The sequence below is a fragment of the Opisthocomus hoazin genome, chromosome 4 (assembly GCF_030867145.1).
Source record: "Opisthocomus hoazin isolate bOpiHoa1 chromosome 4, bOpiHoa1.hap1, whole genome shotgun sequence".
NCBI lineage: Eukaryota > Metazoa > Chordata > Aves > Opisthocomiformes > Opisthocomidae > Opisthocomus > Opisthocomus hoazin.
Window position 1 is genome coordinate 72321204 of NC_134417.1, and position 25851 is coordinate 72347054.

General features: G+C 40.5%; 1 protein-coding gene across 10 annotated transcripts in view; it reads left to right on the top strand.

Moving 5' to 3' along the window:
* CACNB2 (calcium voltage-gated channel auxiliary subunit beta 2) overlaps window positions 1-25851 on the top strand; it is a 270312-nt gene that overhangs the window by 200576 nt on the left and 43885 nt on the right. For all 10 annotated transcript variants that reach the window (XM_075419479.1, XM_075419476.1, XM_075419477.1 and 7 more), the window contains one exon: window positions 23297-23419. In XM_075419479.1, coding sequence (XP_075275594.1) covers window positions 23297-23419 — 123 coding nt within the window. The remainder of the gene's footprint in view (window positions 1-23296; window positions 23420-25851) is intronic.

Genomic DNA, 25851 nt, shown 5'->3' on the forward strand with positions numbered 1-25851 from the left:
CAGGAGGGTGAGCAGACGAGTTCTGTGCCCCATGTGGAGCCTCCCTAGAGGCTGAGCAGGCTGCAGCCTTGGGGAGCTGCGGCCGTGGGGGCACGTCGGCAGAGCAGCACCAGCCGACAGCCGTGCCACCCTGTCCCTTTGGGCAGGACCTGAACCTGCTCTAAGATCTGGGCTTCCCCCTTTGTCACCTTGCCATTGCACGATTAATGAACTCCATTGAATTCAGCAAGGATTTCAGAACCTGCGTTTTGGTCAAGACAAACACACTGTTTCCTCAGTTATTTTTACAGTTCGTACTTGCATTTTTCACTCGGGTAATTTGTTGTCATGATTTGCTGTGCCATTCAGTCTCCTTTGGACATGCATGTGGAAGATGGCTGTGCTTCAATATACTTTAATAAGAAGGTTTCGTCAGGTATTAACTTGCTGAAGGAATGGTGTAAAACCAACACTGATCCTGCTCATTTTAACTTGCCAGGGAATCACATTAACTTTTGTTCTCATGCAAAGGTAGCAAGCAGAGTTCTGTGAGGTTGTTTAGTGATGGCAAGGTGTTCTAACACTGCAACCACAAAATTTAGCCCAAATACTGCTGTTAGTTTCCATTCTCTCTGAAACCAGGAAGCCAGGCAGGATCAGGGATATGATACTGAGTGGGAAGAGGCTGCTGGTGGGATCACTGCAATGGTCAGTGAGATTTCTGAGGAACAGGACTGTCGGAGGCAAAGAGAGCAGCCAGGCTGGAAAGGCTGAAGCTGGACTGGGCAGTGGAAGGGGGTCATGTCCTTTCCCCACACAGCATGCCAGCCAGGGGAGCAATGGAGGTTTCGGCTGCTGCATTGCCCCAGGCTGAAGGAATGGGGTCGGGACAGTGAAATCCAGGAGCCTTTTGGGAACTTCTCTAAGGTGCAGAAAGGGACAAGAAGGTGCATGTAGTTAAAAATAGAAAACTCCTGGATGTCCTAGTGGGAAGAGGGAAGACATGCTGTGTGAAGGGCTGCAGTGTTCATTTTGAGGACAGGAACTGGTGAAGTGCATAGGAGTGGCAGGTTTTCACAGAACTGGTGTATCTTCATTGCTGTCTTCATTTATGTCTTGTGTATGGAAGCACAGTTACACTGTATGTAAGTTGCCTGTAAAGGTGAACAGAAAAATCACACGTCTTTTGTAGCATATGTTAAAAAAAAAAAGGTAGATAAGTCACAGTTTTCTTACTGTAATGTCAAGATATTGTCATATTGTCTGTTCAGAGGATACCCTTTAGCCTGCACCTCCAAGACAGGTTGCTTACAAATGTTCTCGTTTTCTTCTGTATGCAAAGGAAAGGGTAGCGATTTCTAAGCCTTGGATGATTTTAATCCTTTGCTTCATATGCTTTGTCCATTTACAGAAGTGCCAGGTCTGGTTTAACAAGAGAGTTTACTTTCCGGGCCCTTTGGCCTTTTTCTATTCTTGGTGCTGGGTACAAGTTTTATTGTAATGAACTGAATTGTTTTTTGCTTTAAAATCAGGCATTGGTAGCTTGGACTTTATTCACCCAATGATGTATGTGTAAGATGAAGAAGGAAAAAAAGCCAACAGACATATGCCAGTGTGATCTAATAGAAGAGTTCCTCTATAATTTGAAAAAAACAAAAAACAAAAAACAGGAAAGGTAGAATCTTCAGAATATTTGAGACAGCTCATGAAAACTGATGTGAGCTTTCATGACGTGAGAAATGACAGGCCAGGGGGTCTAGTGGTTTGCGAGGTTATGGGACAAGAAAGCCAGTCAGCTACTATTACCCTTTGGTTGACCGTTTTGATATGGTGAACCGAAAGGTTAAAGGTTTCATGTTGTTTGCTCTGTCCCTCCTCCTTCTGGGAACAGTTGCTTCCCTTTCCTTGGCTTGATCAGCAGAAATCTCCTGACCTCATGAGATGTTTTCCCAGGAATTCAAGTCCCCTCCCTCTGTTCCCTCCCCTCCTGCGTCCCATGGGATGGTGCTTCTCTCAGCAGCCTGACTAAATATCCCCCTCTGAGAAGAAGGATGTGTCTTCCAAGGTCTTTTCACTGGCATGGTAGGATTTTCTCTTTCCAGAGAGGAAACAATATTTATGATGGAGGATCTGCCGGGTGCTTGTGTCTGCTAGGCTTTTGGAGGCACTAAGCTTTTCCTAAGCCTCTCAGGGGTTACTGGGTCAGCTATGGCTTCTGCATCCGGAGGAATCCATTGGTTGATTTCAGTGCTAATGGTTCAAATCTGGTATAATGTACTAAGCCGGTGAAAGGCAGTGTGCTCTTCACTGCTTGCTTGTAACAGAGCAGAAAAACACTCTCACAGGTTTCTTGAAAGAACACAGCTTTGTCACGGAATGCCTTGGTGTTACCTTTTGTTGAGTTTAATACTTAATTTGATATTTAGGATAATAAATGTAGTTTGTAGACCCTGGATCCTTTTTCATACTGAATTTCTCTCTGTTGAGGCTGTCATGTTACTGTACTACGATCAAAACAAAGGAGTTCTCCAGTACTACAATTAAATGCTATTTTATGTGACCTAGACTTTTGATTGATTGCAAAGTGCAGTTGACGTTTGCACCTTAGTTGCACTGTTTACACTTTTTTTGCTTTTTTCTGCTCAACTGTTGTTCTACTCCCTCTATCAAATCTGTGCAAAAGACTGGAAACTTACTGGGTGTAGAGGTCATGGTGTGCGAGATGGCTGCGCAGCTGAGCACCAGAGCAGTCACACACAGCCTCCGAGTACGATGCCGGGTGCCTCATTCCCTTGGGCATCCAAAGTAAAAGTCTCAGAAACACTTCTCTTTTGGTCTGCTGGTTTCCCATAATTCCAGTGCTTCTGAATGTCAGAAGCAAAGAAAAATGCAGTCTTAATACAAAGACCAATATAAAACCAATATCCTCTTAATTCCTTCTGAATTCAGAAATGGCTAATTTGATCCTGTGTAGGATAAATAGTTTTAAAAAAGTGTGAGTAAATAATACTGGTGCTGATAAATCAGAAAGGGCTGGGCGTTGGCGCGTTTATGAGAACATTGAGTTACATGGCCAGAGCACTTTATACCAAGCTGGACTGTAGAACAGGTAGAATAAAATTGTTAGTTCCAACTTAAACTCCGTTTATACCTTTTGCCTTTGACTTGTTACATAAAATGCAAATAAATACAGGGAATCACTGTACAATTGTAACTGAGGAGAAAAGTTACGTTGTGTTTGTTTTGTACCTCCCATAGCGAAAGTGCAAATAAATGGCAAAGACAGTATTTATACTGGAAAGTTTTTGGGGTTTTTTTTATTAGTTTGATGCAGCAAAAAGCCCTGAATCGACACACAGGGTGGCAGACTTGCTTCCTGACCAGCAGCTGCCTCTGGCCCTGGGAGCGTGGCCAGGGCCAGTCCTGCCACCCCGGTCTGCGCTTGCTGAGATTCACTGGTTTCATGCCCACCCGGCTGCAGTGCCGCGGCTGGGGAGGACGGTGGTCACAACAAAAATGTCTGGCTGAGGCCAGGCCACTGCCCATCAAAATGCCTTGGCTGCTTTGATAGCTGCATTTCATTGTGACAGTGAAGTTTTTTGAGATTCTGGTCACTTCGCAAATTTTTCTTCCTCTCTGTGACCCATACACATTTTAGCAAGAATGTCTGCCGTGCTACATAGAACAGTTTTGTGCTTTGGATATGTTTATGACCTTCCTTTCATGCTTGGCACAACAGTCGAAGGTGATGGGGGGTTAGTACAGAGGGAAAAGGAGGAGGGGGAATAAATTTTAAAATACTTTTTGAGCAGTAGGCTCTGTCCTTACTTTGCTGGCTGGTGTGCCCTTGCCAGCTGGGGAAAGCTCTGTAGTAATCAGGTAAGAGGTAAAGCAAAAGGCCTGATCTACCGCTACTTGTACTTTCTCGATGACCAGTGCTGTGATGCAGGGCAGTACTAGCTCACGTGCTGGGGCTGCTTCCAGGAGCCCAGCGAGCTTGGTCCGCTGCTGCTCAAAAACAAGTGACCCAGAACACTGTCCCATAAATTTTTCTCCTAACATGCTCTTTCACAGCTTAAGCTGTCTCTCTTCTTCTCTCTTCTTTGCCTGCTTATTTATTCATTTTTCCTCTGTGACAGTTTTAGCAGTCCTCAGGGTGTTTTAAATGTCACATTTTTGGTGGGTGTAAAAAGCTTTGGATCAGCAAGTTCTAACACTTCCTTGTCTGGCCCATGGAGGCCGAGGCATGGTTAATAACCCTCAGATAATCCTGAAACAAAATGCTCTCCGGAGTACCACCTTGTTCACATCTCTTGTCCATTTCCTTGACCATTTCTTGAGAAGTCTGGGTGCTGAAATCACAGCACTGTCTGGTGGCTTTAGGATTGGGACCAGCCTGGGAATAGCAGCTGCCTGATGCTTTTCTCTTTGTGCCTTAGGTTTTGTGGGTTGAATCTGGGGGCAGGGCTGAATACTGATGTTAACTTCTTGGTAATGTCCTTTGGGTTCAGCAATCCAGGATGTCTGCCTGTTTTTCTGGTTCCTCTGAGCTTCCATCTCCTGACATACTTCACACTTTTTTCTGTCTTTTTGTGACATTTCAGCTCACAGATACACGTGCCACCACCCTAGTCTGCTTCATCTGTCTGTTTTAGCTGCAAACACAGGCAGCCCCCTTATTGTGAGGGATCAAGGAGGGCTTTATGGGCCACTTTTCCACACTTTCTGCATCTCAGCAAGTTGCTACCCAACCTGACCTACTACAGAGTGGCATTTTCTCTCTGCAGGTTGCTCCCTGCCTGTCCCTGGAGGGGACTGCCCCTTCAGCATTAATTTAACACTTTTCCTCACGGGGTCGGGGATCTTGGCCTGTGCTTTCCCTCAAGGCATGCATCCTCCCAAACCCGTCAGCCTGTGTGGCAGCCTGCCACGCAAGGCAGAGTGCAGTCCTTCACTGCTTACAACCATCTTCAGTGCTGAAGCTTAACGTGCTACTTCTCTAATCACAAAAGATGCCCAAGGGCTTCTGAATTTTCTTCCCTTCCTTTCTTTGCTGTTTTCCCAGAGGTTCCCATAGACTGTAGCTAGTTCTTCAAGTTACTTTTTTACAGTTTTATTTGCTCAAAACTTAGTCACTGGTACTCTGATGCTATTCCAGCACCGGCAGAAACACTTTCTGGTGTAAACTGTACTAGTATGAACTATGTCCTCTCTTAAATACATCTAGAGCCTTTTGTTTGACTATTGAGGCAGCACATTACTAATTTTCTCTACTCAGGTTCACACAGTGGACAAACCTTTCATATGTTAAAGAAAAGTGATAGTAGTATACACGTTTTTATACCTGGGGTAAAGCTTAGTGCCATTGGAGGCATCCAGAACCCTTGCATGGGATCCTGTCTTCTCCATATCTTCTCTCCAAGCTGCCATACCATCTAGAAGTTAAATCTCTTTCAGTAAAGTCATTTGTAGTGTCTCATGACCCGGGTTGTCTAGAAATGATGAATATCGAGGGGTTTGGCCTGTGTGCCATCTTACTCTTCCCCAGAAGATGATGTACCGCATTCACTACCCAAGATACCTGGTTGCTGGGTTGCAGCTCCTTCCACCTCTCCTGGATCTACATTCTACAGCTGCACCCTCTGCAGTTAGCACTGTCACTGGCTGAACTGAGCAGCAGTTGGATCAAATAGGCCTCGGTCAGCTCTTCTGGTAGGAGCAACCTGCCGCTCCTTTCTGGTGACTCTATTTGCCATGCTCCTCTCTGATGCCTCTTCTCACAGTGAAGGGAACAAGTGAAAAAAAAACGTGCTGAAATCTGAGCCTGAGATCTGCTCAAATCTCTTAAATCTGCTGAAGTACTTAAAACTAAAACAGCAAACTTCATGAAACTGAGAAAATTTGAAAAGAGAAGGACGGCTTCTGCCCTGAGTGAGGTTGGTCTTTTCTTTAATGCTCGTTTTCTGCCCAGCAACTTAGTAACCTTTTTGTCTGAAATAAACCCCACCTTGTCTCTTTTGGGATCCAAGAAAAAAAAATATTTCCTTCTGTTACTCTAGGTCTAGTCTTTTTTCATGCTTCGCTCTGTGCATGCATATTGCCCTTGTGAACTGCATATGAATGCTTTTATGAATTTTAATATATAGCACTTAGGTACCACATTAATAAACACATGAGAAGTTCATAGGTTAACAGAAAAGGATAATTGACTAACCCGGTATATATGTACATAGAGCCTGTCTGTTTGCTTGGGGACAAAAATTAGGTAAAAAATAATTCACTAGAAATATATCTGTTCATGGAAAATAACAGTATGAGATGCAAGAGAGAAGAGATTAGCTGTGGTGGTGACTCCGTGAAGTCCAGCATGTGTCTGATCAAGCAAGTGGTAGTAGTGAAACAAAGAGAGAGTTTGAGTGTGTTGTGAATGTGAAGTTCTATAGTCCATTGCCTGGTGGTTGATGTCATTTTTCTGGTTTGTTTTTTCTTTTGTTTTTTTCCTTTTTTTTGTAAATATTTAAGTAGTGTTCAATGATCACACTTTTGACATATTAGCTGGCAAAGACTGGAAATAAAGTCTAAAATTACAGGAGTTCAATTTGATTGACGTATTTTGTTTTTTAAAGTAAACTTTGGTAAATATGTAAGAGCTCACACACTAAAATAAAGTGAAGACTTAAAGGGGTTTCAAAGCATTCCCAAGAAGTCTGTTCTTCTACATCAAATCAGGATGAGTTGTTCCTAAGCAATTCCTAGTAGGTGTTTGTGTAAATTATTTTTTAACTGACAGAGGTTTCAAGATTAAGTAACATTTCTGTGTTGTTCTCCCTACTGTTTTCTGTACCCTCTGATCATCATCACTTCCTGTCCAAACCATTTCTCTTCTTTCTACACCCTCCTGAAGCACTGTGCCCGAGATGGTGCAGCACGTACTGGTTGAGGCTCCAGCCCCTCTTGAACCCTGGGGAGAGATAGTTTTGGGCCATGTGGGCTGTATGCTTGCCTGCTCATCCTCCATGGGGTTCTTCTGTCTTTCACACGTGTATGACAGTCACTTCCATACTGTGATCCAGTCCTTAAATCCTGTCGTTAGAACAACAATTGAGTCAGTTAAACATTTTGTACTTATGGAGTTGATGAGTGCTGTCTGGTCATCTGCAGCTTTCCTGATTAGATTGTGGTCTGTTTCTTCATTTGGATCATTCTTCTGGCTTAGAAAGACGGTTTTGAAGTCTTCCTACTGTCTTTGACAGGTTTTTTAGTTTCTCCCTGTTCAGTATCATTTGTAAATTTAAGAAGGATGTTCTGTATCCCATCATCCATATAGTTAATGGAAATACTGAATAGTAATTGACAAGGGATACAAAGCTGCAGAAAGTCAATTAATCCATCTTGCATATTTGTTAGCAACCTACCGTTAACTTTTCTGATCCAATGTGCAATCCCCTTATTTCAGAAATACTTTTAGAGCTTGCCTGTGAGGCTGTTAGAGGAGCAAAGTTCACAGCATCAGTCAGTCCAGCAGAGAGAGGGTTCTCTGCTGTCTGTATATTCTCTTATGGAAAGAAGTTAGGGCTGTGTGACGTATTTTGTTACAGAGGTTTTCCTCATTATCTTCTGCTTTCTTTGCATAAGCTTTTTATTTTAATTGTTTTTCTAGAAATTGAAGTTAGCTCAACTGTTCTTCCATTTGTCATAGTCCTTTTTCCCCACTTACTATGGTTCAAAGATCACCAGAGGAAAATATACTATAGCTGGAATTTTATTAAACCTCTGACTCACCTGTGCTTTTCTTTCTCTGCCCTTAATTTTTACTCCATCTGAGTGGTTTTTTGGGTGTTATTTTGTTGTTGTTGTTCTTTTCATATTTTGGGGGGTTTTTTCCTACTTTAAATGTACAGTAGTAGTGAACTTTATAAAAATTGAAGGCTGAACCAAATATACATGATATTTCTGCTTTGTCAGGAATAAAGAGTTTTAGATTTTTCCTTTGGGTGAAAGAACTGTTTTCTTGGTCTACTTTTTACTACTAATATGCATTAAAAGCAGGAGGAAAAATATTTTAATATTGATAACTAATTGTGTATCACTTTATACTGGTTTTTTTCCTGATTTGTTGGTTCTATTGTGTTCATATTAATTTCCCCTTCTGTATTCTTTCCTATGTTTTAGGTTACGTATTTTCTATCTTTTTTCATATAGGTGAGTTTGTGCTTGTGGCCTTAATGTTGTTTCACTGAGGACCTGTCACATTCCTGAACTAATTTTTTCCTTGAGAACTGTTTCCCATGGGAAGCAGTTATACTTGAGAATACACTAAAAGTATATTAAAATCTGCTTTCTGGGAGACCATTGCATTCGGTATCTCGTTATCACTCTTTCTGCAATGTTGGTAAGTTTTTTCCATTTTGTGAGCACTTGTTTCTTTCCACTTCCATGTTCTTAAACAGTTTCTACCAATTGGTTAGGAACAAACCTAGAAGAGCCCCTTTTATTTTCCCTGCTTGTGGTTTCCAGTACATTCAAAGGTGTTACTCTTACCCTGCTTGGCGCCATTCTCAGTAAATGTCTACATAGTTTACATCTCCTGCATGTAAATTCTAAATATGCAATTTATCACACAATTCTTTTTTATAAATTAAGACATTGTTTTTGTTATGCAGTGGAATTCCAGTTCCTTTCAGTTACCATATTGGTGAGAACACAAAGTAACAAGAAAAAATCTATGTACATTGTTTAGTGATATGTAAACAGATGAGTCAGTTGTCTTCAGTTTTAAACAAACAAAAGGATGCTGATTAATTAGGTACACAATCTGTATTGTTTCATGTGAAACCGATCTTTATAAACCTATCATACCATGTACTATATTAAATAAGTCTTATTTTACAATTAATATTTTAAAATTTAAGCTAATGTTGCATTAAAGTAATACAAAAATTACAAAGCTGCATAAAGTTCATGTTGTGTTTATATTTATTGAATTTAAGTAGTTTTTATTCCTATTGTGCAGAAAAGGATTAATTTTAGATGAAAACCATGCTTTTGTCTTCCAATGTGTGACTCAAAAAGTGACCAAAGCTGTATAAACTACTACTAGAAATCTTGCATTTGATACCAATCAACCTATTTAAAGTTACTCACACTAGCAAAAAAGAGTATTTCTTTGGGATGAAATATAAATGTAAAACAGGATTAAATTATATTATTTAAATAATACCTACTGATTTTGTTTTTTCTCTCCGTTCTCCATATGTTGTAAACAGGTTTTATTCCCCAAAATAGAATGTTTTAACGGCATTGCAGCTTAATATTCTACTTTTAAGCTTCACTCCAGTCTCTTAATTTCCCTAAGTAAATATGGAAATGGAATATGGCTAGTAATACAATTCATTTAAATTAAAAAAAGTAAGTAAAGACCAGAATTCTACCATCTATTTTCCTGTGTCCCCAGTATCACTTTGTGCACATGAGTTATTCCATAATAGCCATTTACAACCTTCTGGTTGACTACCAGCAGGTCAAAAAGGATTGCAGATCTGCTTGGAGTGTAGCAATGGATTTTATATAATTTTGATAATAGAGGGACGAATTCTAAGATTTTTCTTTTTGAAGCTTTCAAGTATGCAGGGTTTTAGTTGCATATTGATGCCGTGAAAAGCCAGAATTGAAGACTCAATAGTCGGCAGGCTATTAAGCAGGTATTCTTTATTATGGTGCCAGGCACACGGGGGATCTCTCCTCCACACGTTCATGCCAAACACCCTGTCATTTCAGGTTAAATACAATCACAATATACATATTCATTATATTTCTGAGAAATGCTTAGCATATTGTAAAAAAGAGTTGGGCAGAGAGGAACCTGATGAGGTTCAACAAAGGCAAATGCAGGGTCCTGCACCTGGGGAGGAACAACCCCATGCATCAGTACAGGCTTGGGGTGGACCTGCTGGAGAGCAGCTCTGCAGAGAGGGACCTGGGTGTCCTGGTGGACGACAGGTTAACCATGAGCCAGCAGTGTGCCCTGGCTGCCAAGAAAGCCAATGGGATCCTGGGGTGCATCAAGAAGAGTGTGGCCAGCAGGTCGAGGGAGGTTCTCCTTCCCCTCTACACTGCCCTGGTGAGGCCTCATCTGGAGTACTGTGTCCAGTTCTGGGCTCCCCAGTTCAAGAAAGATGAAGAGCTACTGGAGATAGTCCAGTGGAGGGCTACAAGGATGGTGAGGGGACTGGAACATCTCCCCTACGAGGAGAGGCTGAGGGAGCTGGGCTTGTTCAGCCTGAAGAAAAGAAGGCTGCGAGGGGACCTTATAAATGCCTACAAATATCTGAAGGGTGGGTGTCAGAAGGATGGGGCCAAGCTCTTTTCAGTGGTGCCCAGTGACAGGACAAGGGGCAATGGGCACAAACTGAGGCACAGGAAGTTCCGTCTGAACATGAGGAGGAACTTCTTCCCTCTGAGGGTGACGGAGCACTGGAACAGGCTGCCCAGGGAGGTTGTGGAGTCTCCTTCTCTGGAGATATTCAAGACCCGCCTGGACAAGGTCCTCTGCAGCCTGCTGTAGGTGACCCTGCTTCGGCAGGAGGGTTGGACTAGATGACCCACAGAGGTCCCTTCCAACCCCTACCATTCAGTGATTCTGTGATTCTGTGATATTCATGACTTTTCCAATAACGAATTAGCATATGTTAATATCTTTCACGCAGGTCTGTTAGCGTCCTCAGGTGGTCTTTGGGGGTCTCAAGATGAAGGCTTATACTCCTCATCACAGTGTCCGCTGGTTGACCTTTGTTTCTGCGCAAACTCAGTTTTAAGATTACGTATACCGTTTCCTTCCAGGTTGTTTTGCTCCAGTCTTGTTGCCCTCTTGGTGCCTGTTTATCTCTGTAGCTTGGTACATCTGCCCTCCCAAGGCTGAGCTGTCTAGGGTAGAATTATTTAGGAGCCTCTCTATCTTAGAGCTTTCCTGTCTTCTCAAAACAGCAAGTCAAGTTTGTCTAAGTAGTGTTATTGAGGAGCCTCTTTATCTTAGAGCTTTCCTGTCTTCTCAAAACAGCAAGTTCAGTTTAATTACAATCACTCTGGTAAGTGGAAATTTTACATTTACGGGTATCAATATTAGCAAACCATATGTGCTGTCCAGTAACTTTTTGTATTGCATGTGAATGGCATTGATGCACACAGGGTGTTGAGGCAGGCTTACATGTGCAAGGCTACATCATCAGATCCATCGCTGATGACATTTGATAACTCTTTATAGTGAAAGGTACTTTGGGTGAAAAATAATAAATGGGATAGAATGAGAGGAACAAATGTCAAGGGAGACGGTCATTGGCCAGCTGCAGAAAGAAATGTTGGGGGTCCCTTGATGAGGGTCCTCATCCTCCTCTGGGTGTTCTCCCGTCTACAGTATATGGTGATGACAAAGAAACTAAATTTTGGGTTTCTCTAATATAAACTAAGCCCTACAAAATAAAGGGCAAGACAGTTTGGGGGTTTGAGGAGAGAAAGGGTGGTTCTCACACCAGTGGCAATCACTTCCCAGGAGAACCTGTTGCAACAACAGGTTAAGGCACGGGAGGCCCTGTTGAGCATGTACATGAGAGCTGTGTATGAATAAGATGCCTTTATGTGCAATACCTGTTGTCTGTGGCTAAAACAACTGTGCCTCGACAGGCAGCTGTATCATACAGGGTATTGTCTTGCGCAGGTTGATTCCCTGCTGAGTGTGAGCTGTTCCGCTTGCTTGGGTTCAGTCTGAGGATCTACGTCCCTGCGTACCCGCAGGAAATTCAGTCCACTGATCCAAAGAAAGTAGAGTAAATGCAAAATCTGTAGAAACTCGAATTAGAATTCTCACTGCCACTTTGCATTTTGGTGCCATGTCTCTTCTTCTTACAAATAGTGAATTGTTACAATTCTGTGTCACTTTATTTCATGCTTTTTTACTAAATCTTGCTGCATACAACCTGGAATTAAACCTTAGCAGTTCTTTGGCTACAGTAAGAGTGAAGTTTATTGCCAGCTAGTGTTTCATTTGCTGGCTAGATGACTAGCTGTGCACCAGCTGTATAATATATTCTGTAAGGATATCATCATCACAGCACTTCACTCTTGCATCTCATACACCCACCAGAAAACCTGTTTTATCTTGTGCTCCAAGCAAGGAATCCAAATGAGATGTCCTAAGAAAAAGTAAATAAGTATATTAGGAAATATTAAAGAGAAGTAATTTTGTTTCCAGCGTGTTACAGTTTTTTGGACAGGAACAGGATGAGAACTCTCATAAATCTCTAGGCCCTGATTATGGGCTGCTCTTGGCACAGCTCAGATGAAGAAGGGCCCAAAGCCTGGCTTTGAGCCACTCTTCTGTTGGCTTCTCCCCACGTGGTTCTGGCTGGTTCCTGGCTTACGTCAGAGAAGCCATAGTGCTGCTGTAAGTTAATTCTAGATCTTTGGAGGATTTTTCTGGCAAAAAGGGCTCTCCAGAACATATGGGCAAGACTGTGATTCTTCCTATAATGGGGCAGGAGAACTGCAGTGCAACAGCAGCTCTGCTGATGCTAAACCTCCTGGGAACTCTTCCGTGCAAAGAGAAGTGGAAGGGGTAAACGCTCTCTGGTCTCCCAGATGGGCACAGCCACAGCAGCGGCCTGGCTGAGGACCCAAGATGTGCATTTTTGCCCAAAAGGCAAGAGGAGGATTGCAATAGGTATAGGAAGATTATAACAGATAAAGCTAGGGACAGAGAATTTATTTTTCTTTTGTTTGTCAGTCTGCCAAAACAAAAATATTTAACCTAATATTTTATATGCTTTGCATAAGCTTCAGGTTAATTTTATTAAAAAAATATATATTGGAAAATTTCAGATAATGCTACATGATTCTGATTAGTGTTGCTTTAAATAGCTCTACTTCCCAAGTCACACAGTTGTTCTGCTTTCAGCAAATATTTGAGAAGAGCACAGCCAAAGTGTGCCTCAGCTCTGGTGCCATTCCTCTTGAAGAATATTAAACCATTTGCAGTCTGTTAATTCTGAAGCTGAAGTTGTAAGGAGTTTTTGTCAGTGGATGTAAAGATTTCAGTCGTACTAATGGTGTATGAAAATGTCAGTATGACACCAAGAAGTTATTACTTAAAGGATCTTTTTGTTGTTTGTTTTATTTAAACAGAAAATTGCACATACACACACAAAATTAAACTAAGAAAACCCAAACTAAGTAGAGTATCAGGTGCTCCAAAGCTAGAAAGAGGTATGGTGGTTTGTGCTTGCTTAACTTTCCTTCCTGTCCAGGTATATCATGCTATAGTCTTTGCTGTATAGTTTGATTATATTTCACAACTAGCTGTTGATTATTTTGTTTCTCATTTCTTGTTCTCTTTTTTGCCCACTGTTGTATTTCTCGCATATTAATAAGAGGGAAGTATTCACTTCTCTAATGATTTCTTGGTTTTGTGGGGCCTTGCACAGAAGCTCTCCAAATGCTGTGTGAGCACTGAGCTGTCTTTCTAGTATCACAGCTGGGCAGCTAAGTCAAAGATTGAGACCAAAATTTTCCATTAATATTAAGTGTCAAGTGTAAGACACCTTTCATTCATAGCACGGAGTGGTGGGTAGGATTTGGTACACCTGGACAACTAGGGATTGGTGCTTCAGTTCCCTGCTTGGGGGAGAGAGAAAGGCAAAAGGTGATTCATGCCATGTTAAGAGATAAATCATCCTTTAGAGACTGCTTGCCTTTCTCTGTTGAACTGGGTGAGCCTAAATCTTTGATGGCAAAAATTAATCCATCAGAGGGGTATAGGATAGTATAGATAGCTCCTTGTGTTTCATACATTCTTGATGTGTCCCGTGAGGAGATCATCGTGCATGCAAGTAAGATGTAGTACTGCAGTGGGGGAGAATATATGATTACGAAGTTAATAGTTGTACCATCATACATAATGAAGGCTAAGTTAAAGATACCATCGTTCCTCAAAGTTAAAGGTACTTCCATTTTCACTTTTCCTGTTTGGGATGTTGAACTTTCAACTTTCGTAAATGTTCTTTTAGAACAGCTTTAAATGCATGTGCTATGTGTTCAATTTCTGTAATCTGTATCTAGGCTGTCAAGGAGACTTGAAGTAGAGATTCCATTTGGATTTACATTTGGGAAGTAGTTCAGATAGTGCAAGGCCTACAGAAACAATAGGTACTCAGTTGAAGAATAGGGTAACATAAGCTTTGGCCAAAAAATGTAATCACGGGAAAGGGGCAGGCCCATTGACTAAGATGCAGTGTTTACCATGTGCTTAAATAACTTCTCAGTTTTTATTCAGCATATTATTTAAGAGCTAATATAACGTTTGACTTTTCAAACTCGAAAATGTCATCCTTGGAATATGTTTTCATATAACTCCTGGAAATAGAGCAGTCTAGCTACAACAAAATGTATGTTTCTAATAAAGAATTTTTCAGCATAGTGGCTTGAAAAACACGTGCTTAACATATTACGTAAAGGGGAAACATTTTAACAACATTAACCTTTGGCTCTAGCAGTCATAGAGACATTCTGATCCAATTGAAAAAATGAAGTGCAAAATTATTTAAATATTAAAATGAGCAAAAAACCTTCCATGCATAATACTGAATTAAGAAACATTTTCAGTAGCTTTTTTTTCAGGAGCTTTTGATAGTAGTATCTACATTTTTAACCAACCATTGCATTGTTGATTTATTTAGTGTTTGCTTTAGCTTGCTGTGTCATAGATTTATGCTTTTCCTGGAGAATTTTTGTTTGTGAATGTGATGTGAATATGGAGTGTTACTGCAGATCTTTTCTTTGTCAACCTCAATTTAGCCAAAAAAGCTAAGATCTACTAAAATGCTGTCTCATAAGCTTAAAATGTCTCATAAGCATAAAATGTCCTCAACTGTGACACTGAAAAAAAAAACTTAAAATCCCAGCCCAGTATTTTTCTTGCAAATGACAGGTTTTGTCTGCTGGCTTTTGCTGCCAGAATAAGCATGTTTTCAGCAAGCAGAGACAGAGTCCTTCAGCTGTGCCTGTTTCCAGTTGTTCCCGTTCCCTCTCCGAGTGGGTGGGACCGAAGAGCCACCTTTCTGGCACACTGGCATGCAGACAACACATGGCCACCGATGAGTTTTGGCATTCTGCTCTAATAAAGAAAGATCCTGCTCACACGAGAAAGCTCCGTGTGCGTCACTAAAGCTATTTCAGTCTGTGCTGCCGCCTGAGCTGAATGTAAACCGACATCGGTGACTCTCTATTCAAATATGATTTCGTAAAAGGAAATAGGAAGCATGACTTTCAAGCTGTGTGTGAAGACGAGCTAAAATAGTAACAGAAGTATCTCTAGAGCATATGAGAGGACAAGAAAAAAAATTCTCCTAAGCCTACCTGTTGTTAAGAAAAAATGGAGCTGGCAGACTCTTTTGTACCAGCTGGATGTGTTAAATTTTCCTTCTCTTCTTTAACAATGAGAGCAAGCATCCCTGTAGCAGAGATACCAAGAAACTGGGAGGATTCAGAGATATCCTCAGTGAATTTCACCAGTGGGCCTTGATCCTAAGGAACATCACACTTCATCTTTAACAGCTGAGTTTCAGTGCAGTGCTGAGAGCGTCCAAGAGGAAGGCTGCTGGTGGCGGTGGCTTGTGTGATGAGGACGTCTCCTTGCTGGCCGCTCTCACAAGAGGCTGCATGTTGGCGTCAGGCGCTGGAGAGGAGCAGGTGTGATGTTCCCTAGGCAAGAATTTGGTGAGCCATCCCTTTGTAGGGCAGCAGTGCAAGCACCGGTAATGGCTGCACATAGTTCACCTTGCCTTAGTTTTGGAAATAGGCAGTAAAACATACTCAGACAAAATAACTGACTCTGGCACTGAGAAATTAAGTCTGGCTCCAGAACTACATGTTTGAGCTGACTATTTCTCTCCCAAATCCATCAGGAAAGATCCATGCTATCGAAAGCTTTAATAATTCAGAAGGGTTTGAATCTCATTATATCATTGTTGTACTCAGGCCACTACTTATTAACTACAATTTTATTGTGTTTTTTTCTCCCCTTGTACTTTTGTTTTTCAGCTCCTTCACTTTGTTAGAAGTGCTGAGTACAGCTTCTTGCACAGGGAGGCACTAATCCACGACCTGAGCCTCAGGCATTAGATGATGATGAGGGCAGTGCTATTTGCTGTAGGAAAGTAATGCAACTGCTGTCTTAACTTGAAATAATAGTGTCTGCCACACACATGCACCCCCAACCTAGTGGTTAAAAATCCCCTCTTTTTAGACCACTTACAATTAAACCTGGAAATTTCTGATTTTCACTTGTAATAACACTTTATTTTCCTTGTACTGGAGTATAAAATTCAGTATTTGTTGTCCGTTATAGGTATTTCTGTCCCTCAATTATAGATATATGAGTGAACCATAGTTCCTGTATGTTTTTTTACCATGAGGGTGGTCAAATACTGGAGCGGGATGCACAGAGAGATTGTGGTGTCTGTTTGTGGAGGTGCTCAAGACTCGCCTGAACACAAACCTGAGTAGCCTGATCTAACCAGACCTGATTTCGGCAGGGGTTGTACTAGGTGACTCCAGAGGCCCCTCTGAACTTCCATTATTCTGTGGTTCTATCTTGCTACCAGACTTGTTTGATATGTACACACACACCAATAAAAGAAGGCCTAATCTTTGCTGTGAGGTCATATGATGGAGCGCTACTTTTAGTGACAAGCAGGTATACTCTAATTTTCTATTGGGACATCCATGAATTGTTGTTGCTTCCTTAGCAATCAGATTGTTCAGCAGATGCTATTGTTAGAGATTGGACAATTACTTACCTGTAATGAGGCTCCAGCAATAATCAGCATTTAGGATGTAAGTTTCCTGTGAATTGTTTGTGTAGTCAGGTGGGTTTTATTTTTGTTTCCTGTGTAACAGTTGTATAAATCAGTGTATCAAATAACAAATTTAAAATAGGAAAGTTCTTTTATTATTTTTGTTTATTTTTTCATTCTTGAGCTGCTTTGTGACAGTATATATTTCATATTCTTCAAAAAACAATAATTAAATTCATGCAATTCTGTAAAACATCTAGGTTTTGAACTGTTTTTGCTTTATATATTTGACTCTCAGTCAACAACAGGGCAAAATAAAGAGACATATTTTAAGACGGCAGTTATGAGGCCATCACATTGCTATTGATCTTTGTCCTATGTGGGGTATTAATATTGTTTATGGCCCAACCACTATGTACAGGGCTACTCTGTGGAAATAGTGCCAAGGGTAGGTCATCATCTGACATATTTACTCCCTACCAAGACTGCTAATGAAAAGTTCAGTAGTAGTATCGTTTTTCCTCAGCTGAAAAAAATTGTGCAGTGTTTTAAATTTTCATGAGTGCAAACCTGGTAGTGTTTCAGAAGAGACCCATTATATTCATTACCCAAGAGAAAAATAATTCCTTGCTTTCAGGATAAGGTTACAAGCATCTGTGAAAAGTGAATACAATGAGGGATGTGTAGCTTTATGTAGAAATATTGAGGGAGGAGACTTGCTTTGAGACAAATTTTCCAAACTTTAACACAGATGCTAACTTTGACAAGCACTTTGTCAAAATGATAACTGAAGTCATTTTCTGAGTCAGTTCTTGCCTTAGCTGCCATTGCCTTCATAAAAGATGCATTCCGATTAGCATTCTGGTTTCATTTAAACTGGTGTAAATGCAGTGTACCTCTGCAGTGGGAATGATGTAACAGAGTGAGAAGTGAGATGGAACAGAGACCATAGATCCTCATCCCCTGCTGCTGAAGAAAGTAAAGCAGCCTTAAGCCTTGCTTGTATTTCTGTAGCCCAAGAGTCATTGCTTCACATAGGATAACCTCAGGTGTAAACGAAGAAGGTTTGGCGAATGTTCTGATCTGTTTTTCTGCATTCTGGTAGTGGATGGGGAATAGAAATACCTCTATTATCAAGCAACATTCCCAAAATTAGTGGCCATGAGGGAGATGACCTGTTTTGTGAGCAAATTCTGTGTTGGAAAATTTGCCTTCTTGGCTGAGATCCCCAGGGGCTGCATCCACTGGGTTTATGACACGGCATAAAAAATCTGCAATAAGTTATGGGAAAAAAAGGCTCCTGTCATGTTTTAAGTGCATTACTAGAAAACAGATTGTATTATTTTGTTCTGTTACTGGGTGAAATAGTTCTCAAATACAAATTCCACCAAGCAGGTGCAAATTCGTTTAAACTGACAAATTGACTGAGACGGGCACAATGTGCAAATGCTCGTGTATGCATTGAATACAAGGTACTCACAAAACAAGAGCAAGGGAATATAAGTAATAGAGTATAATAATGCTATAAATAGTGTTGACTTAGTAACAAGGGTTGGCATGAAGATGTATACAGTAAATATAACTTGTGAACCAAAAGGAAGAAGTGAGATCCAGATGGAAAAAGAGAAAATTAAGTAAGGTCTCCCCAGTCCACTTAAATTTATGTCCTTTACCAAAAGTGTACAGCCAAAGTTGGTTTAGCAGTTGGTGAAGAAGTTTTCATTGATTTATATTCTGAGATTAAATCAGAAGCTGAAATTGGTTCTTGAAGAACCCCTCTCCAGAGTGTGTACCCTGCTGCCGTAGTGGTGCAGGTGATGGTAACATTCATGGTCTGGTTATTGTTCTCCTTGTGGGGTTATTTGGTCTGTTGAATGTTGTATTTTTAGAGGGGGAAAAAAGGAAAACAAGGTGGAAATGTTCATTCTGAAGATAAGTGAACTTTTTCAGGCTACGTTGTTTCTCTGGAGAGAGGTGAAATTTTAAACTGTTTAACATCTGGGAGTATCTGTCCTTGTAGTCCAGCCAGTGGATTAACTGAGTGCTAAACTGTCATCACATTTTCATGGAGATTTCAAGAACAGAAAGTGCTTAACTGTTTTGACCCAATCTAACTTTAGTACTGTAGAATATGTAAGCAAATGCTCGATATATTTTAAAATGCATGTATGCATATGTCCCCAAAAAAAGATATTTTTTTTTTTACATAAGGCCCTAATTATATAACAACTGGATTTTTTTTTAGTTCAAGACAAGGTAGTTCAAGAAAAGAAAAAGCAGTTAATTTGACAGTTCTATGAAACTTTCAGAATTATTTATTTATGTAAATAGGCTAGCATTTAACTTTTATAAATTAGTTCTAAATATTCAATTAGATGAATTATTGTAGCCTAATCCCATGGTAATTCAGTCTCCCTTTCTACGTGTATAACAAGTATCTAAAATGGGACACACTGTTTCTGTGAATGTCTGTAGCTCAGTGTTCTGGTTTGTTTTTCTACTCAGTTTTACATTAATTTTTTGATAGCGGAAAATGACAGAGGATTTTCTACCTGCTACCTATCTTTCATGTTTAGATAATGCTGGAGTAGTTTCCATCTTTCTCTTTTTCTTGGATAGTCAGGTGTTGTCCTCTAATAGGAAATTTTAGATCATTTCCAAGAAGTATGTCAAGGACATTAACCTGTCTATTAGTTGCAATGCAGCAGAGATTTTAAAGTCTTTAGTCAGCCTAAAGTCTTTCATCCACTGATACTATTAGGAGTAAGTTGCAATACTCTGTTGAGCATTTTTTTATGTTTGCTAGAAAATATAGCAGATGTGAGAATGGATAAGCAAGCACATAGAATCATAGAATCATAGAATGGTAAGAGTTGGAAGGGACCTTAAAGATCATCTGGTTCCACCCCCCCTGCCATGAGCAGGAACATCTTCCACTGGACCAGATTGCTCAGAGCTCCATCCAACCTGGCCTTGAACACTTCCAGGGAGGGGTCATCCACAACTTCTCTGGGCAACCTGTTCCAGTGTTTCACCACCATCTTCTTAGCCCCTCTCCTCGTTCTCCACATTCCCCCCTGTCAGTGTTTGGCAAAGATTGTTCCTTAATATTTCCATTCTTGTTCTGAGATACATTTCTACAATGAAAGTTTACTATGCTTTACAAAAGGATCATTCTTAATAACAGTGAAAGATTTATTCCATGCTGTACTATTTAATGATGAAGTATTGTTTAGGAGATTTGACAATTTAATGCTTATTCATGTCTATATTTTTCAGTATTGAAATGAGTAATAGCATAGAAAGCATCAACTTTGTGAGTCTCTAATTTTTAAATTCAGGAAAGTTGTGAGGTTTTGTATGAATATTAAAACCCAGTAATTTACGTTATCTTTTATTTTTAAGGAAATTACATGATATCACTGAATTCAATGCCTATGTGACTATATTTTTCCTTGTGGCATACCTAGTTCTGTAGTAGTGAGCTATCTTTTATGTAGGGTAACTGAGTGCCAGTAACAACTGAGAAAATTGTAGATGAGTTGGGTAAAATATGAATTTGAACTTCTAGGGAGTGGACATAATCATGTTGCATCAGCACTGCAAGGTTTTTAAATTGATGTGGAGGAATTCTCAATTTTTTTTTTTTTTTTTTGATGATCATTCTCATAAATGCCCATTTTCAGAAATGTAGTCATGAACGGATAATCATCTCTCAATGCTCTTCTAACAGTTCATCTGTGTAATGACAAGGTGAACTTCTTCGCTGCCCTGCTTCGGCAGGAGGGTTGGACTAGATGACCCACAGAGGTCCCTTCCAACCCCTACCAATCTGTGATTCTGTGATTCTTAAGGGCTTATTAAGGGACATTTACATACCTTTTTCTCACACTGGAGTCCAGAAATATGTGTTTGGTACCTAAACTCCTTTTGCAGCACACTGGAAGAGTTCAGGGTATGAGAAAGATGCCCAACACAATGAGTTAAGCCAGCTATTGGTTTTGTGGCTATCATTTTCTAAAAAGAACATCTAGTAAACTCATTGAAAACAATTCCCTCTTGTTATATATATTTTTCGACGTATTTTTCCTTTTAATGGAAGAATTTGATCCACTTACCAGTTGTGTCTGTGTATATTATTAAATATTATGCCTGATTTTATTTTTTCTGTTGCACAGTGCAAATATAATCAAGTTGTTTATATAATCTATATCCATTGAGTAACATCTCCAACATGTTCAAACAGCAACAGGACTTTCATTGTTAAAGCAAAACACACACTTTAAAAATTACAGTCTAATTATTTTATTACGGTGTTTCACATAGTACTTTAATTTGTTAATTTATTCTTTTTTTTTCTAGAGCAGGTGACGTGGAAAGAAAAGCAATCAATTATTTGCAATTTTCTGATTGTGACTAAACACCAAGAAAGACATTGAACTTTTGGGTTGTGTTATTTCAACCCATAAATGTATTCAACTGTATTTCTTCTGCTAGTCTGCCATAGGCTTTCCAGTTTAAAGAAATGCCTGTTTAAGTGGTACCAGTTTTAGTCTTTGAAGCCTATCTACCTAAGCTTTCTTAAGATTCTTAAGATTTTTGCACTCATTTTGAAAGAAGGAACAGACAGGATAAAGTCCTTTTCTAGTAGTTTCCTGATCATCTCTGTACAAATACATATTTATATCCAGAATACCACATAATCATGAAGCCCATTCTGCAGTCTCCTTCCAAAATCTATTTCCGTTGAAACTGCCTGTTTCATTTCTGGACACAGAGACTCTCTTGACCCCACTGTTATGAAAGAGCTTATTGTTTCTTCTTCGAAATTAAAAAGCCTTCCTAGACTGTGCACTTAGATATGTATTGTTTGACCATGGTAGTTCATTCAAATACAGGCCTATTTAAAGAGTTTTAAAATCTGCTTTATTGGAACCCTGTGGCTTTTAGAGCACATCAGACCTAAATTAAAAACAGGGAACCTTCTCTCCCTTGATTTCCAACTGTCCTTTCCAGGCCAGGTGGCATGATATTGTCTTGGAATTATTTATATATCCCCCTCATTATTTTATCATGTCTTTTAATGTGTCAGATTTCTGTCCTCTAGCCTATGCAAGTTGTCAGAGTGATCCTGCACAGAGCAGGCAGTGATTTTTGGTAATCAGAAAAATATAGCACAATTTTTGGTTTCAGGTGTTCGGGTTTTCTGTCATGAAGTAGGGAATGCATTTTCACATCCTCTTTTTTGAGAATGAAAGGAAGCAATTCCTTACATAGGAAATGAGATTTTTTTTTTTTTTTTTTTTTTGGTTGTCATCTCAGCAAAATAGCATATTTTTAGCTGACCTTAAGTGAAGATGGATACCAACTAATAAATCTAAAATTGTTGTCTGGTGGAAGTTTTAGTATATTTTAAGATGAAAAGTTATGTTACGCCTTCCTCAATCACTCATGAGCACCTCTGAGACTCAATTCACATCTTTAAAAATATTTTACCAGCCGTAATGTATGAGGACTTCATACTAGCTCATAAGAGCAGTGGGGAGGATTTTGGGGTGGGCTAAAAGTTTAGCCTGGGATAGGACAACGGTGGGTCCCAGGGATACTGGGTGATACCCTGTGTTGGGAGAACAAGCTCAAGGTGTTGTTTGGCATAGAATAAACCAGAATAAAGGTTGCTCTCCTGTATTCTGGCTATACCTCTGTAAAGGGGAAACCCTCTATAGCTGTAGGCTGGGCTGAGTTGGATGGCAGCTTTTGCTACCTGCTTAACCATACCTTTGCAGGAGGGTTTTCAGCACTGGTGGGGCTTGGAAGGAGAAGCTGTGCAGCAGGCTGAGGGGCAGCTGTGGGACCAGGGGGCCACTGAGTTTTCCTGCAACTGCTTCTTGAAAATAAAACCAGTGAAAATCCTGTAACTCACTGATACCAGCTACTGGTATAGGTTGTAGTATGAATTATGGGAACCAGCAAATCTCTCTGGTATTTGGTAATGACTTGACCATCTGAGGGCACATTACTGTACTCTCAGAGTGGCTCTGCAGTGAGATGTCTTGCTTAGGGGTCACTGGAAGCTGCTGGCACCACTCCTCCTAATTTGTGATTTCCCTGAAGACTACCTGGGGGCTGGCACGTGCTCCTCTGTAGCTCTACGCAAGTGCGGCAGCAGAACTGCAAGCTGAGCACAGTATGTGGATTGCCAACTGGTTTATGATTTCCAGTTACTGCTTTGACTTATCCCAAATGAATTCAGAGCACTAAAAAAATCTTTTATTCTATCAAATGTGTTGATATTAAATAACTGAAGTAAGTAAATGTGATGCTGCTTGACGTTTTACATGGATGCTATGAGAGTTCTCTGTAACTTTTGTGATTTTGAAAAGATAACTTACACAAATCATCTTCTGTGTATATGTTTATACATACGTATGTATTTGCGAGGCAAATCTTCATGCTGTTTATCTTCTGTTTTGCAGACAAAACCTGTTGCATTTGCAGTTCGGACAAATGTTGGGTACAGTGCAGCTCATGATGACGATGTTCCCGTCCCAGGCATGGCCATCTCATTTGAGGCTAAAGATTTTCTTCACGTTAAAGAAGTAAGTAAAACTAGAGGAGTAAGTGAATCTCTCTGCAAGGGTCTATTTGAGTAATAGTGCTCCTGTTTCTTAACGTTAAAGTAACACTTCACATTGTCAAAGCACTAGATAAATGTTACGTAAATAAGGTAACTGTGTACAAGGAACTGAATGTTCTTTAAAATACTATTCTTACAATAAAATTAATGAAGTTTGGAAGGCAAGTGCTTTTCTTCTCTAGTACAAATCACTTCTTTACAACTTCAAAAATCTACATCTGCATATTCAATGATATAATATTTGTGGGTTTTACCATTCTAGTACTCTGAGGGTTCACTGTGATTCAGCAGCCAAGGGTAGATTCTCTCTTATTAGTGTGACTGAATCTCAGTTAACTCCAAAATCCTCAGGTCTCCTTTTTTTCACTGAAGTTACTTCCCTGGTACAGACAATATTTCGTTAGCAGTTACATACTGAAGAACTGATGTGATGTTTCAAGATGCGCGTAGCAACTGTCAGAAAAGGCACTTTGTGTTTGCTGCCTTGGTTTTCTTTTCCTGTAGTTTGGCTTTGAAAATTTGCACTTTCTACAGTTTCAAACACCTGAAGTCATGTTCTTTTTCAGCTTCCTGCAAGACAATCCAAAGCAAATAACTTGGTAACTTTCCCATACAGGACCTCCTTAGTAGCCCGCTGCTCCCTTCTGAATGATTCTCTCATTTTAAGAGATTTCCCAGCTTCTGGTCATATTCCATTGTGTTTTGTCACAAAGTCAGCCATCTGGAAATGGAAACTTATAGGAGAAGAACTAGAAAGTTAGCTTAAGGATGAGAGCAACTTAGCCACGCATTTGAAATTATATCTGTGCCCCATTTTAGATTACAAAAAAAACCCCTCAGTAACTATGATTGATGATGCACAGTGACTCTGCTAGTGCAGATGCTTTCACAGAATCACAGAATGGTTGGGGGTGGAAGGGACCTCTGTGGGTCATCTAGTCCAACCCTCCTGCCGAAGCAGGGTCACCTACAGCAGGCTAGAGAGGACCTTGTCCAGGCGGGTCTTGAATATATCCAGAGAAGGAGACTCCACAACCTCCCTGGGCAGCCTGTTCCAGTGCTCAGTCACCCTCAAAGTGAAGAAATTCTTCCTCATGTTCAGACGGAACTTCCTGTGCTTCAGTTTGTGCCCATTGCCCCTTGTCCTGTCACTGGGCACCACTGAAAAGAGCTTGGCCCCATCCTCCTGACACCCACCCTTCAGATATTTGTAAGTATATATTAGGTCCCCCCGCAACCTTCTCTTCTTCAGGCTGAACAAGCCCAGCTCCCTCAGCCTCTCCTCGTAGGAGAGATGCTCCAGTAATCTTGCGGAAGCAAGAAACATTCCTAACACACAGGTAAAAATACAAGTGTACAGAGACTAAGCAAACACAAGACATGGACTTTTAGTGCCTTCCTGATGATGACTAATGATCATAATTTTCCATATATATTGAACACACAAAAAAGGGATAATTTGGGTTCAGACTGCATATAGTGAAGGAAATATGTTTTCTGTCTGATGATAGTGCAAAAGAGTTGCTCTGCTGTGTCTTGTGACAAAAGTAGAGATGAGCAGGCACAGAGTCCTGGCAAAAGAAAACCATCAGCATTCTCCAGTGAGTTTGGAAGCACTGGAACACGCGGCTCCATTTGGTTAGATTAAATGGTTTTGTGAAGTCATCTGTTCCATCTGCATTTCAAACAAGCTGGTAATCTCAGACTTCACATAAAGTCTTTCCCCTGTTTCCATATAAACCAGAAACACAGTCTTAGCAGATTTTCTGTTATAATTTATGCTTTTTTTTTGCTCACAGCACAACTTAGACTCAGATGTAAATATGCATGGGAGAAAAAGTTTCCTGAACTTTTCTGGATCTTCAGAAATGCCTTGAAACGAAGCTTAGCTCAGCTGAGCTGTTATGTATTCTGTGGCTGCGTGTAGCACTGAGGAATGGAAAAATAGATTAAAAAGTTCTTGCAGGGTCATGTGTAATGTAAAAGACACTCTGTGCTAATTGCCTTTAAAAATACCTGTTTTTCTCTAAGCAGTTAAGGAAATTTGACTGTCTAGCGGTGCTAGGCCAGAACTGGGCTGTGGAAGGGACCCTGTGCCTGGGCCAGGCATGCTGCTGTGATGGAGAGGTGGGAAGGGACCCACAAGGAGTCAGGGTTGGGCTTGGGCTCTCTGGTCCTGCGTCTGGGCAGGTGGAACCTCATCAGGAGGGTGCCCCGAGCAGAGGCCCTTCCCTGCACAGCCGCATCCTCCCCCTCCAGCTTCCATCGCTCTCCAGGGCCCTGTATCCCACCAGATATTGCTCCTTCAGTAATTTTGGTCATTCCTGTAGTTAATGCTGGGGGAACTGAAATGTTCAAACTTCAATTGTTTATGCAGATGAGAAGTAAAAAAAC